The 14,576-nt window shown below is 35.0% G+C and overlaps 1 protein-coding gene and 1 non-coding gene across 6 annotated transcripts; both read right to left on the bottom strand.

Moving 5' to 3' along the window:
- Positions 1 to 822: 822 nt before the first annotated feature.
- On the bottom strand, positions 823 to 974 carry LOC142178848 (U4 spliceosomal RNA). Its single transcript, XR_012707065.1, has one exon. It is a non-coding gene; the product is annotated as a U4 spliceosomal RNA (small nuclear RNA).
- A 1,364-nt stretch (positions 975 to 2,338) lies between these two features.
- On the bottom strand, positions 2,339 to 13,745 carry LOC107780738 (soluble starch synthase 1, chloroplastic/amyloplastic). Of its 5 annotated transcripts, none has more exons than XM_016601319.2 (16): positions 13,458 to 13,745; positions 12,986 to 13,273; positions 11,384 to 11,751; positions 10,931 to 11,008; positions 10,709 to 10,833; positions 6,807 to 6,888; positions 5,858 to 6,031; positions 5,571 to 5,652; positions 5,229 to 5,320; positions 4,873 to 4,935; positions 4,701 to 4,790; positions 3,969 to 4,093; positions 3,776 to 3,884; positions 3,640 to 3,695; positions 2,850 to 2,889; positions 2,339 to 2,763 (listed from the first exon to the last, which is right to left on the bottom strand). In XM_016601319.2, exons 2-16 carry the CDS (start codon positions 13,257 to 13,259, stop codon positions 2,605 to 2,607), a joined length of 1,917 nt encoding a protein of 638 aa, XP_016456805.1. In that variant the 5' UTR covers positions 13,260 to 13,273; positions 13,458 to 13,745; the 3' UTR covers positions 2,339 to 2,604. The 5 variants fall into 5 exon arrangements, with proteins under 5 accessions (XP_016456805.1, XP_016456804.1, XP_075104702.1 ...); XM_016601318.2 differs by having other exon boundaries at positions 12,986 to 13,276; positions 13,458 to 13,679; XM_075248601.1 differs by lacking the exon at positions 10,709 to 10,833 and having other exon boundaries at positions 10,931 to 11,031; positions 13,458 to 13,679.
- Positions 13,746 to 14,576: the final 831 nt, after the last annotated feature.

Genomic DNA, 14,576 nt, shown 5'->3' with positions numbered 1-14,576 from the left:
AATCAAATAAAACACGGCGATGGAGATGGAGAAGCAGGACACGGAGGATCTTTACATTGATAAGAAGCAGAAAAATAATCAACAGGATGAGGCAGCTAAAGCTCCTCACTCTCTGAAAAAGCCTCGCCAAAATAAACTGAAGTTGGAAAGGTCGACTATAATTGGGTTTTAGCTCGGGGAATATTCTGCTTTGCCCTCCAATTTGTTGTCGTTCTCGTGTGAACATATGAAGACACAGAAGGAGAAAAATTCTTTAAAAATTGGATAATTCAACAAGAAAACAGACACCTAATCTCAATGAAGAATCTAAGAATATGGTAACTAGTGTAGAATTAGTAATACTCTTTGATTATTCCTATCTCTAAGCTTTAATTAAGTATTGTTCAGAAGCTCTTTGCTTATTATATGTACTAGTAAAAGACTAAATATTTATGTTACTGTGGATGTATTAAGAAACTTGGAATCATAAAAAAAAAAAAAAAAAAAAAAACTGAAATCAAATTGGAAAATGAAATCCAAAAATCAAAATTTTCGATTCAGTTTGATTTTTGGTAAAAGCATGGTGATTTAATGGTGTCAAGATTAGTGGTATGATAGTGGTATTTTTGACCCTTTTTCGGGACTTCTTTTGTCTTGAAACCTCTGAGCCAATATATGATTGTGAAATAAAAAATTGAATATAAGTAAAGCTGAAACTTAAATGACACTAATCCAAACCTTAATTATTTTGTTATAGAAGCGATATAATTAATCACTAGCCCGATTAAGCAATTCAACATAATTTTAAGATCTCAAAAAAGAAATTTAGAACTAGAATTGTAGGGCTTTACCAATAAGGGAAGCCCTTTCAAAAATTCTCAACGGCCAAGGCAGAACCCAGGCCAAAGAGGGAGTTTGGAAATAGTTTTCAACCAGCAATAGACGCGCCTCGGTTAATACCTCACTAGCTGCGTCATTGCCCCAAGCGCAAAGATGCTTTACTTCAAGTGCCTCCTTCCCGTTTTATAATTTGCCTATTGTACACTCTCTTTAACCTGCTGTCGATGTGGGACGAATCGAAGCAACCGACACAAGAATCAATAGGAGGAAGGAGTATTTCTTTTGCGTTTAACTACTTTGCCCCATGTGCCCACCTACGCCTCACTAACTTTACTTTGCCTTTTCTGATTGTTCTTTCTTTGATAAAATAAAACTGATCAAACCCAATGAGATGATTGAGTACAGAGAAATGGGTCGGTGGGATGCTTCCCATAACTATACAACTCAGCCCCAAATTCCTATTGGCTGATTAGCATCTGGAATAATGAGCTTGATATGACCCTTTTTTGTTTTTGGTCATGTCATATGACCCTTTCAAGAAGCCACGAGTCGTTATTGGGAAAAAATAGTCACGCATCTCAAGTTTCAAATATCCCCATTTTTATCAAGAAATTATTAATCCTTGTTGCTCACATTTAGAGTCCGTTTTGGACATAAGAAATTTTTTCTTTTTTCTAAAAAAAAATTCACTTTTTTTTTAAATCAGCGTTTTGCTCATAAAATTTTTAATTTTTACTTGAAGATACATTTTAAAAATTTTCGAAAATTTAAAAAACTTCAAAAAATAATTTTTCAAAATTTTCACTCAAATCAGTCGCAAAACTTCAAAACAACCCAAAAATATATTTATGTCCAAACACAACTTTACATTTCAACTATCATTTTCACTTGAAAAAAATTTTCCCCCTATTTTGGAATTTTACAATTCTTATGTCCAAACGCCCACTCAGTGATGGCAAAATACATTACAAAAAATAACTATTCATCAATATTATCCACTAAAAATAAGTTGCATAATGAACCATTTCAAAATGGGTACAATATGAATAAGATCCATATTATCTACTTAAAAAATAAATACTTAATGTACAACCAATGAGTTTTAACTTTTACATTTGCAAAGACTCAAATTGAGGGTTCCTCAAATTTGAGAGATTAAAAATTCTCTCAAAAGTGACCACATTCGAGAAGTCATAAATAATATAGGTATCCATATAATCCATGGGTTAACCAATTTTCTATTAAAAGGTTATCGCCAAGCTACAATTTTTTTCTCGCTTACTTTGATTGAAACCATTTCCGATAATTATCTTCATTTTTTTCAAGCTAATCATGTTCAATTTGAATACAATATATAAGAGTATCTCATATCAACCGTGAATAAAATCATGCTTAATGAAGCCACCAACTCAATATACCTTTGTGCCAAAGTAATAACAACAATAATGATACTCCAAATGAGATATTAAAAAGATGAGAACCAATATTAATCAATTGGCCTCTCCTCACACGCAAAAGAGGATATAATGGACCTTAATTTAAATTCAAAATTCTTTGTACATGTCTCCACTATTCTCCCAAAGTGGCAGTTCTTGGTTTCTGTCATTTTCTCTCCCTCATAGATCATCTATGTCTTTAGAACTAACTTGGTTTCTCAGCAAAAATAAAAAATGATAAGTGAACATTACACACTAACATAAGCCACAGCTAATATCACCAAAAGCTCAGTGTATTCTGGTATCTTTTTCCCTTTTGTTCAATAATACTATATTCTTTCTTGATAAATCATCTGACATATGGAGGATCTATAAATGCCCATTCAAATACTTGCTCGTACTGAATGGCCGCATTTTCCCAGGAATAGTCCCTTTCCATTCCTCTTTTCATCAACCCCTCCCAAGATGACTTATGTTCTATGTAAGTGCTAATCGCTACCTTCAGTGTCTGCAAACAGTTAAAATAACAGTAAAATTATAGTATGGTCCACGAACAAAACAGAAAAAATTAGTATCTATCATGGGGAAACTTACATCAAGCAACTTTTCTCTCGATAGAGGAGAAAATGTCCACCTGTTAAATTTCATAAACCGAAAGTTAGCACAAGTGCATAATAATTCAGCAATAAGAGTGGAAAATATTCTTGTCTTTTATTGGTAGTTGGATATCTAAAAATTAAAAGAACCAAGCTCCAAGAAGGATCAGAGCCAGATCATTGACTACAGTACATATATGTTTCTAACTCTTTTTTTTTTAATAACCGTGGTGTCCGGACCAGCTTGCGCGCACCTCGACTAATTGCACAGGATACCTGCCACCTACCACCACAGCAACAAGTATCATGTAACTCTATCCACCAAGGTTTGGATAAATGAGAAAAAATCTCCTAGTGTTTGGATTTGAACCAGAGACCTTATGGTTCTCACCACTTCATTGACCACTAGGACACACCCTTGGGTGCCATATATGTTTCTAACTCTTAAGCAATGAGCATTGACCTCCTTATGTGGACATCACAAAACCCACTTGAATTCAAAGGAAAAAATTTGGTACAAGGATTTGCAGGCCGCGCACAAGTACAAAGCTATCTAGTTTAACATATCTTAATCTCCCTAAATTTCCATTCAAGAGTGAAATTCTATTCTGTCCTAAAAATGAAGAAGCAAGAGATGGTAGTTAAGACAAGGTGATTCTCCCTACAAGCACAATCCTTGGAGCTACTTTATGCGGTAGTACCAGTTTAATTTATTTCCAGTTTCTTAATGAGCAGCAACATCACAGTACATCATAAATATCAACAGCATTTCTAGGAAAAACACATACCCGGTACCTTCACCTTCTCCTTCTTGAGCATATGGATTAAAATCCTTCACCGTGTCCTAAAGATAAGGAAGAGAAAGTATAACGCATGAGCTTTTTTCATTTGAAAAGCCATTTCTATATACGGAAATCAACTCACTCTTAGGCCCCCAGTGCTATGAACGACAGGTATGGTGCCATATCTCATTGCATACAACTGGTTTAAACCACAAGGTTCGAATCTTGAGGGCATCAATAGTATGTCGCAGCTGCACAATACAGTATAAATAAGTTAGCATACTGATTACTATTAACTTAAGCATTTAAATCCACCATATGAAATTTAGAATTACCCTGCTGTTATCCTATGAGAAACTGGAACATTAAATCCAACCCAACCGCGGAATTTGTCTTTGAAGAGATTTTCTGTATGTCTCATCCAATCTTCATATTGTTTCTCACCAGATCCAAGCATTACCTGGATAAGGAATAGATAATAAATTCAACCCCAAACTAAAACAATTTGCAGAAACTTATACTAGAAAAACAGGATGACTAAACAAATGCTCCAGAACAAATCCTGGATATAATTTTATAATTTGCAACATCAAATGAACAAGTTTTTCATGTAATGACGAAAAAAATAAGGGATAATTCCTAAAAGGGTAACCTGAACTTTGAATTCCAGTTCCCTACCCGTTTCAGAAGTTCTCCCTACCTAGTTGAAGCTCAAATTTTCAGTTCCCTTTTAGGAATTCTCTCTATAAACTGTATAATTACACCCGTAACAAAATTTCAATTTGAACACATTCATTCGAATAAAATTCAGTATTATCAACACATTACTGAGTAAGGGGGCATGAAGGAAGAGGATTGTAGATCCAAAGTGCGTAGTAAAACAAGAAGGCAAAAACATAAATGTCATAAACAATCTCAGACAACGAAATTTGAGTCAACTCATGTCCAAAAGCGAATACCGTTAATGAACAATTGGAAGGACTAGGATCTACCAAAAGTTTACTAATCAGACTCAAACAAGCTGCATTAATAACGATATAAAAAAAGATGTGGGTAGAAAATCCTACAAATTGGACATCATCCTGCATAAGTTCTGGAATTGCTGACAGGATTATGTCAACACCTTTCTGATAGTCCAGCCTTCCAATAAATCCAATCTGCATTATTAACATTTCAAATTTTCTGGTTAGAGAAGGAAGAAATTTTCTTCATAATTCAAAGAAACAACAAAACTCTCACCAGCGGACAATCAGGTCGAATTGGAAGGCCCAACTCCTTTTGCAGAGCAGTCTTGCACTTAACCTGAATAAAAAAGGAAGTTAGCACAGACAGTTTGTGCAGTGTTATCACAAGGAAGAGAGTGAGTGAGAGTGCGCTTGTGCACAGCTGGATATAGAATAAACATGAAAAGAAATAAAGTACTAATGTTGATGCCAATCGGTTTGTTCCCTTTTTAAAGTTTATGGACAATCCTCAAGAACCCTCATTTGGATCAAATTTCATAGCAGTTACGAAGGTTTTGTAGACAGTCCTTTTCTCATGGCAAAACTTATCACTGAAGTAGTAAAATTGTGAAACTGAGAAGCTTAAATTACCTTTCCAGAGAGGTCACGGATGGAGTAATGTGAAGCAGTATGCTCATCTGTCGATGGGTTCCAATCACTAACATCGATTCCATTAGTAATTCCTGCATAAAAGTTCAGATAGATTAACTAGTAATTCTAAAGTTCAGAGAAAATGGAATCCATGTTAAGGTCATTACTACACTTAGACTTGGCTTTGGTCTTGACGTTTAACAAAAATAAGGACTTGATTAACATGAAGATAATGCTTGTAAAGATGCCTCTTCAATCAACATATATCTTACCAAACTAGGATTAGAATAAGCGGAAAAGAATATTAGAAAGAACTCATAAGTAACCAACTAACAGGCGTACCATTAAGAACTGACTTTCTACTGCTCAACAGCTCATGTAATCCATATCCCCCTTCAGGAGTTGTTATTTCCCATGAGTACCCCTGCCACCCAAAAAAAAAGGTAACTACAAAGAAAAAAAGACAGACAAAATGCAATTTTTTAATATATTCGATAACAATGTTCAACAATTTACCATGAAGTCATGTCGATTTCTCATAAGAAATTCATGAACCATAATCAGTGAGATATGATTCCTACAGTAGTATTTTTCTATTAGTATACATAAGTGGAAATTTTTGTATAGACCTGGCTAACTGTCAGTATCCGATCAGCAATTGCGACTGCCCCTTTCAAAACATTGACTGTTTCACCAGTGTCAAGCGCATGCGCCCTTGCCCACGTGGGAAATATCCATTCAAGTGCTCCATACCATTCTGGAGGCAATCCCAGATTATGGTAGGTTGCTGCAGGCTCCACTCCCTATGAAAATATCAAACAAAAGACAATGTATGACGATATAACATAAAACACTAATAACCTCAAGGTGCAGATAATTCAATACAAGCCACTGGACAACTTAGTTGTACAAGAAAATTCCATCAAGCAATCAATAAATAATTATGAACCACAGGTCACGACATATGGTTGAGATAGACCAAATACAAGGTAGATGATGAACTATCCTAGTACCAACAAGCAATGAAATCAGACATTTGGAGTGTAGAATCCACCTCGTGATTACCCACTAACTTTCTCTCAACCAATCAGAATAATTCCAAAATAACAAACTGAGCTAACAAGATTAGGTTAGTTTCTCTTTAACTTTCCTACCTACGGAAGGTGCCTAGAAGATTTTATCAAATAGCAGCTTCGAGTATCAAACATCAAATTTCCACCAAAGGAGAGACATTTATATTCCTGCAGCAACCAGTCCCCAGGAATTGTGAATCGTAAATCAAATCACATCTTTGTGGACCGAGAATCAACAGTTTGAGCTAATCCCATGTTCTAATAGACTCACAGATTCAGGAAGTGAACATGAGTTGAGTGATTAAAGACATCAAATTCAAACCAAGAACAAACATTCCGATGACTAAGAATTAAAAGAAAACCATGAGGATGTTACAGTCTGACCAGAAAATATAAGCCTGTAACTCAGAGTCATCAAAACAGGAGACATTCAGACAGATGCAAAACTTGCAGGCAGCTATACCTCCTTGTCACAGAAATAGGGAGAAGTAAACTAGGAAAGTACCTGATGTGCAATGTTGTGTATTAAGACAATACTACGAGCATCCTTGTAAACACCATAAGGACGATACTTGGCTGCTAAAAGTCTGCACCATAGAACACTCGGAGATCAGCAGAAGGATTCTGTCATAAACTGGTCCATAGCACATATAACCAGAATTAAGATATTCCGCAGCACGTTAAGGTGCTGCAGGTGAATGGAGGGAAGTGTTACCAAGGCTACTATTGATATAGCATGACATAGTTACATGATGGTGTGTACAAATATCCAGACACGCACTAGAGGACCGTACAATAACCCCTCACTCAAGTCCGAACATTCAAAATAAAGCATAACAATCAGATGGCAGTCACTGATAGTATCAGTTAACCACGATATGAATGTTTAAACATGAAGCACTTCAAGGAACAGATGACTACTAGTCTACATTTTTCTTTTTCTTTTAATTTTCAGAAAAGTATATTACGTACTAATACATTACCTTATAGATTATCAAAAGGCTAAAGATGGAAGCTAAGGTAAGGTAACGGTAAAGAGAATAAGTTACACTTAGTCAAATGTTCCAAAGTTACAATGCCCAAAACACTTGGGGCCTTGGAGTTAAAGATCTGGCACTTCACAACAAAAGCATGCTTATGAAGTGGCACTGGAGGTATAACCAGGAGGAAGCTGGGTTCTGGAAAGAGATCATCCAAGCAAAGTATGGGACTTCTAGTCACTGGTGCACTAATGTGGTTAGAACACCATATGGAACTGTGCTGTGGAAGAGTATCATGAAACTGTGGGAGGATTTCTCAAGAAACACATCACTGCAAGTGGGAAATGGGGCACACATCCAATTTTGGAAGAACAAATGGTTGGGGCACACTATACTAAAGGAGGTCTACCCAAGATTATTCCTAAGTGCAACCAATCCAGACTCTACTATTGCTCAAAACAGGGAGTACAATACATGGAATCTAAACCTAAGAAGGGATCTTAATGATTGAGAGATAGAAGATCTGGCTTCACTTCTTGGAAGCCTGCACAACAACATAATCGCCAACCAGGGAAGAGACAGGCTTAAATGGGGCAACAGCAAAGAGGGTACTTACTCAGTCAAATAGCCTGAGCTCCAATAAAGAAATGATTGATCAATGGCCTTGGAAATTAATCTGGAGAACTAAGCTGCATCTGTTTTATCTGGATCACTCTAAAAGGCTCTTGCTTAACACAGGACAATCTCATCAGGAGAAATTTTCAACTACCTAATAGGTGTTACATGTGCCTCTGCAAGTCTGAGACAATTAACCATTTGTTTCTTCACTGCTCAGTTGCAACAGACATGTGGAACATGTTCCTAACTCTTTTTGGTCTGCATTGGTCTATGCCATGTAGTGTCAGGGAGGCTTTTGTGAGTTGGTGCTCATGGAAAGTTGATAAAACCATCAAAAGGATCTGAACTATGGTTCCTGCTTGTATTTTGTGGTGTATATCGACCGAAAGGAATCAGAGATGCTTTGATGGGGTCTCAGCTGCCAATCATTCTCTTAAAGCCAAATGTTTAGTTAATCTTTTTAGCTCGGTTAATCTTACCCCTGTTTATAACCCTGAATCCTTTTTGGAATTTATCAGCTACTTAGTCTGATGATATTTTTGGGCTGATACTTTCTGTTTCTTTGTAACCTCTGCATCTTGTTGATGCCTTTTGTTAATGATATTCACTTACTTCATCAAAAAGATGGAAGCTAAGATGGCATTATTATTAGATAAAATTGCAGCAACACAAAGTTGATAGTAACAGTTGCAATACCAACACAGAAGCATTATTGTGCAATGCATCTATACTTCTTTCTTTTTGATGCACAGCAATACATCTACAGATTGCGCCTTTGTAAGGAACTTTTTTAGAAGTGCCATTGTAAGGATGCTAAAATGTCACAAGCAAAAGTAGCATTGAAATAGAGCGGAATTTGTATGTATAAAGAAGGAATATGTATTTTCTCTCAAAGATATGGGAAAAGAGTGAGAGAACAAGTGTTAATCAATAGTGAATATTATTGGAATAGAAGAAAAAATCACAGAATATAAGATCTAAGTAAAGAAAATAAGATATTGAAACTAGAAACTATAATAATTTAATGAAGAATACATAATAATATTCATTATACTTTTTTCACTGCAGGCTCATTCATTTGGTTTTTACATTGACGGTCCATCCAGGGCGGCCCAAGAAGATTGGTGGCCTAAAGCCAATTTTTAATTTGGGGCGTTTCAGAAGGAAAAAAAAAAATTATCATAACATCGATGATTCATTCCGATGTTCCTACATATAGAACAACACAATTTAGCGCAATTGTCGCACAATAACTCACTTAAACCAACAAAATATAGGGCGAGTAATGTGCTAAAAGTATAGAATTTTGGCATAACATCAGTTGTTAATAGTTTCTTTTATAAATAATTTAGTCTCTCCTAAGATATTGTTGATCTTAGATAATAGAACCAAATTCATATAGATACCTCACTAATGATGTCACTCGTAAAATTTAAATAATGAAAAGTTTTATATTCGCGACAAGGGTTTAGGAAGAGTGATTCTCTTTCTGCATTTTTTGCTCAAACGGTTACATCACTACTAAATTAAAAGTTATCTTGACTTTTTATAAAATATTTTATTTTTTATTTTAACATACCCAATATATTTAGACCCTACCCTAAAGATTGTTGTGAGATGTATTTGATCCAACTTACCTTAATTAAATATATTGGGTTCGAGTCCTGCGGTTTAAAAAAATCATGTTAAAACGTGTTCTCTCTTTTACTAGGCCTTACGCGGTACGAATCTAGATTAGTCGGGGTCTAAATACATATACAAGTAGAAAAACAAAAGAAAAATTTGGGGCCCTCAAAATTTGGGGGCCTAAAGCCTTTGCTTTAGTGGCTTGACCCTTGGGCCGCCCCTGGGTCCATCGTTGATTTTCTATTAATTTTCTCTAGGAAGGGACTAACATTATTTGAAATCTCCAAAGAGAAGATAGAAATAGAGTGATGATGGGAAGTTATGTAATGAACAATATATTTAGTCAAGTGACAAATTATTAAAAATTCACATGGCAATTTTCGGACAATATTAATAGGCAATGTAATAACATAAAATGTAGTTAATTTTTCAATTGAGTGTGTTTATTTTTTGAATTTCATTTGAAAGATAAACTTTTTAGATTGAGTTTGGTTAGTTTATTTTTTAATTAAAAATAATTATTTTAATATTTTTAGTATAAAGAGAAAATATGATAAAAGTGATAATTTGAAAAAGAGAAAAATATTTATATAATATTTTTTCAAAGAATATTTATATTGATGGGAACGGATAAATTATTAGAAATAATATTTGTAATATAAATTGACTATAAAATAAGATTCCAAAGCTTTCTTCTATTTTCTTAGCTTGAAAGCATGTTAAAGAATCACTTTAACAACCTTTAATATATTTTTCATGTGTAGGAGTAATAGAAATACTATAAAATAAATGATCTCAACAAAAAATATTAAAGCATTAATTTTGATATGATATAATAAATAAGATATGAATACCAATATGCTATAATTAGTTCCTTTTGATATTAACCGATGCGCGGGTACTAATACTAGTTATTAGACAAAGTTGCAGCAACACAAAGTTGATAGTAACAGTTGCAATACCAACACAGAAGCATTATTGTGCAATGCACCTACAATTCTTTCTTTTTGATGTACAGCAATACATCTACAGGTTACGCCTTTGTAAGGAACTTTTTAATGCCACTGTAAGGATGCTAAAAATGTCACAAGCAAAAGTACCATTGAGATGCTTGGCATTCAGTTAAAGATCAAAATAGGTTACATAAAAAATAGAGATAAGTCAGAATATTTTGTTCACATACAAAGGAACCAGGGCAGCGTGCCAATCATTAGCAAGAAACAAGCACTTCTCTCCGTAAGTGAACCCTCCCAGTGGAAGAATCAATGGTGCTTCACATGCTGCGTGACAAAGCAAAGTGAAGCGAAACTGCTTACCAAAAAGATAGGGAAGTATTATCACTAGCCATCGCATTAAACCATATGGAGATGTGATCATCATGCATGAAAAAAGAGTAACATATTACCTGATTATCACCAAATGCACCATAAATATCACCATATGGCGTTCCAGGTCTGCGATAAGAAGGGTGGTCCACAAATACCTGATAGCAAGAGCAGTGTACTTCTGTAACATTTAAATTATAATATTAACAAGAAACATTTTCTGTTAACTAAAGTACAGACACATTCAACTAATTATTCATTAATGAAGCAGGCTGACATCCTAATAACCATAGTGGACATTAAGTTGTTTGCAACCATCCTCGAATCAGTCAGCTTGACGTCCTAATAACAATAGTGAAGTTTAAGTTGTTTGCGTAAATCATCCTTTAGTCAGACAGTCCTTTGCTTGAAGCAGCCAGTTAATCATTAGAGAGAGAGAGGAACAGAAATAAAGCTGAAGAATAAGCACCAAGAAGTACATTATCCACCCCACCCACCCCAAAAGAAAAAGGAAGTACGCAAAACGTTCTTACCCAGTCAACTCCTGCTCTGTATTCATGGTAGAAGGCTACTTCCTGCGGACCACCAAAACAATGGATTGTAGCCCGCACATCAAGGTCAACAGTATTAGCATACTTTTCATCGGAAGGACCTCCATTCAGATACCTGGGTGAGACGACCATTACACGATGACCCCGAGAAGCTAGTGCTACAGGCAAAGAGCCACAAACATCTCCTAAGCCACCGGTCTTAGAATACGGAGCTGCTTCAGCAGTAACAAAAATGATATTGAATGTTAATTTGGTTGGGGGTTTCTCCTTCTGTTCAGCATCCTCACTTAAGTCATCTCTATCATCAGCTACAATATCATGAGATTCAACGATTGTTGCATCACCTGTAACTGAATTGAGTACACCATTTCATTTTCTTTGAACGGAAACTAGAAAAATGGAGTAGACAATAAAACTATCATTACATATTCTGAGACAGAAATACATCAGGTGTAAAAACAATTAGTTAAGAGCCTGAATCAACAGCGTAAATGAATTAAAAATTCCCACGTTACTTCACAGAAATCATTTTATTAAAGAAAAAAAAAAGGACCCTATCTTCAGCTTCATACGGTGGAAACCAAGAGAAAAACTACCAAAAGATACACACACATACAAAGGCAATGTCATAGTTGAGTCGAGCTCATGACCCCATTATCCTCAATCACACTCCAGTCAAAACCCCAACTTATATTGACCAGACACCCCTTATTGTCCCACGAACTGTAACCTTTTGTAGCAGCAAGACGCTAAGTCTTTGACCCCTAATAGCACTAGTCAATAAGTATAGACATCTTTTTTTAACAGTAACAAACATCAGCATGGCAGTATTTATGGATGACAACTTAGCTAGCCAATGAAGTAAAGTTCCAGAACATCAGGCTTAATATCACCGCAAATGTGAAAATAGCTGAGCATCCTTTCTGTCATATTGAAAGACCAACTCATCGAACTCGCAGATTACATCAGGCTTACACTCTAAAAAACAAATTACTATACAGAGATGCTGATCCACAAGTCTAACAATAGTATTAATCATAACCGTATTGTTGAATTCTAACATTGTCCCCGAACATTTCAACAGAGCTCATACAGTGTAATTATGAAGGTAAATGTCCCCGGCCGTTGTTCACTTCATCAAATACAAACTTTGGCATAAACAAAGTCATATCAATCAACTTAGCCATCAGCAGTAATGATCATTTGTCCAAACTACACAGTGGAACTCTTTCCATTTAGCAAATCTTCTCAACTTCCACGCACACACTTCTCTTCTTCCTTTTTTCTTTTGTTGATGACGGTGGAGTCCGGGCCAACTTGCACCCACTCAACTATTCAACTGGATACGTGCTACTTACCACCAGCACAAGTACCGACCGAGTAACTCTGACCACCCACTTTTTAGGTAGGAAATGGGCATTGTATAATCAAATGGAGAACTATGGATTATGTTATATTGAAGATGTGATATTTACCAGTTTTGATCAACTTGAAAACCAAATCCAGATAAAATTAACAGAACACATACAAAGAAATTACTGAATGCCTAACTTTAAATTCAAAGAAAAAACTAAAGGGAAGTACCAGAATGGGGAATCAATTGAAAACCAACAACAGAGCCAGAGCTATCCCTCTCAGCACCCAAAAGAAGACCCTTCTCCTCTGAAGAACTACTACCACCAGCATTATTAAAAGAACTTCTAACACATAAAGATTGGATCTTTCTGCTTCTAATTCGCCCCTGCAATAACCAAGAATTGAACCCCACTTGCCTTACTACAGTACTAAAACCCTGTACACCTCCTCTAACTGATACACATAAACAAGAAAGATTTGCTGATGTTTGCAGTGACCCCATTTGGGTACCGGCGCCTGCTGTAAGATCAACAATCATGCAAAGAATGAGATAATAATGTAAGGGACAAAAAAAAGATTAGAAAAAGAAAATCTAAAAAAGGAAAAAAGTGAAAGGAAATTTTATTAGTAGTAGTAGTATTGGACACTCAAAAGAATACTACAGTAGTGTTATAGCATCTGATGATGAAAACACAAGTACCTAGGAGGTCGGCAGTACACAAAACGACAGCGTTTGAGCTTGGGAGAGCTAAGTACTATATTAATGGACAGTTAGCGCGAAAAATCTTGGGGGACCGACAAGTAGGGGATTCCTCCAAAAGGTAGCAAACCCCATCACGGGGCGGTGTTCATTGATAACCAGAAACCCCCGATAAATATCCCCGTTACTATCTCACCTGTGCCACTCATGTTCCATTGGTTTAAAGAATCTGAAATTATATACGGTTTACATATTTAAGAAATTCAATTGGTGTTCATTTCATCAATTAGAAAATCAGTAAATCAAGCTACTCACACCTTACAACTTGTTTGGAGGGTTATTATATGTGTTGTATCGTAACAATTCTTTAAATGTAATATTTGTTTTGATTGTTATTTAAATTTTATTGTATCGTATCGTTAAATCTGTCATTATGTAATGATAAAAAATATTACTTTATGGAACGATCAATTTGATATAGTCCCGTTATTACCTTTTTTTTCTCTCGTCTTACCCTTCATTATTATTAAATAATCTAATTTTATCATTTACCCAACTTTTTATACAGTATAGAATATAAGTTAAACTCCTCTCTATGTTCTCCAACTAGCTAGATTGCAAGGTCTTGTCGACTAATCTTTCTCTATATATAGAGAGAATTGTTTTTTAAAAAATATACCTTTTATATAATAATTTTACCTTATACCTTACTTTTTTTTTATGATATTATAAGTTTATTCTTCATATTGTTAGTATATGAGATCATGAAACGACGACAAACAATGCAATCTATCCAAATATTATATACATCAAAATGATACAATACAATATTATATAATACATTATGAAACGATACATAACAATCACCCAAACAAGCTTTTAGTTAATACTGTTGTTTCTACGTTTGAGTAGTAATTGAGAAGATACCTTTTTAAAAAATCTTGATAATTAAATTAAATTGGTACTTATCATCATTTGCAAATTGTTAATTCACATGTTTATTAACTCCAATTACTTATACTACTTAGTTTATAATCAACCTAATTGTATAAAGATTATTTTAGAGTATAAACATAAACTGGTTAAACCAAAATTACTCTTGGTTAATTTTATTTTTCA

Source organism: Nicotiana tabacum, unplaced genomic scaffold, assembly GCF_000715075.1.
Source record: "Nicotiana tabacum cultivar K326 unplaced genomic scaffold, ASM71507v2 Un00002, whole genome shotgun sequence".
NCBI classification, from domain to species: domain Eukaryota; kingdom Viridiplantae; phylum Streptophyta; class Magnoliopsida; order Solanales; family Solanaceae; genus Nicotiana; species Nicotiana tabacum.
The sequence above is the reverse complement of the archived record's forward strand: the minus strand, read 5'-3'. Positions and strand labels throughout refer to the sequence as shown.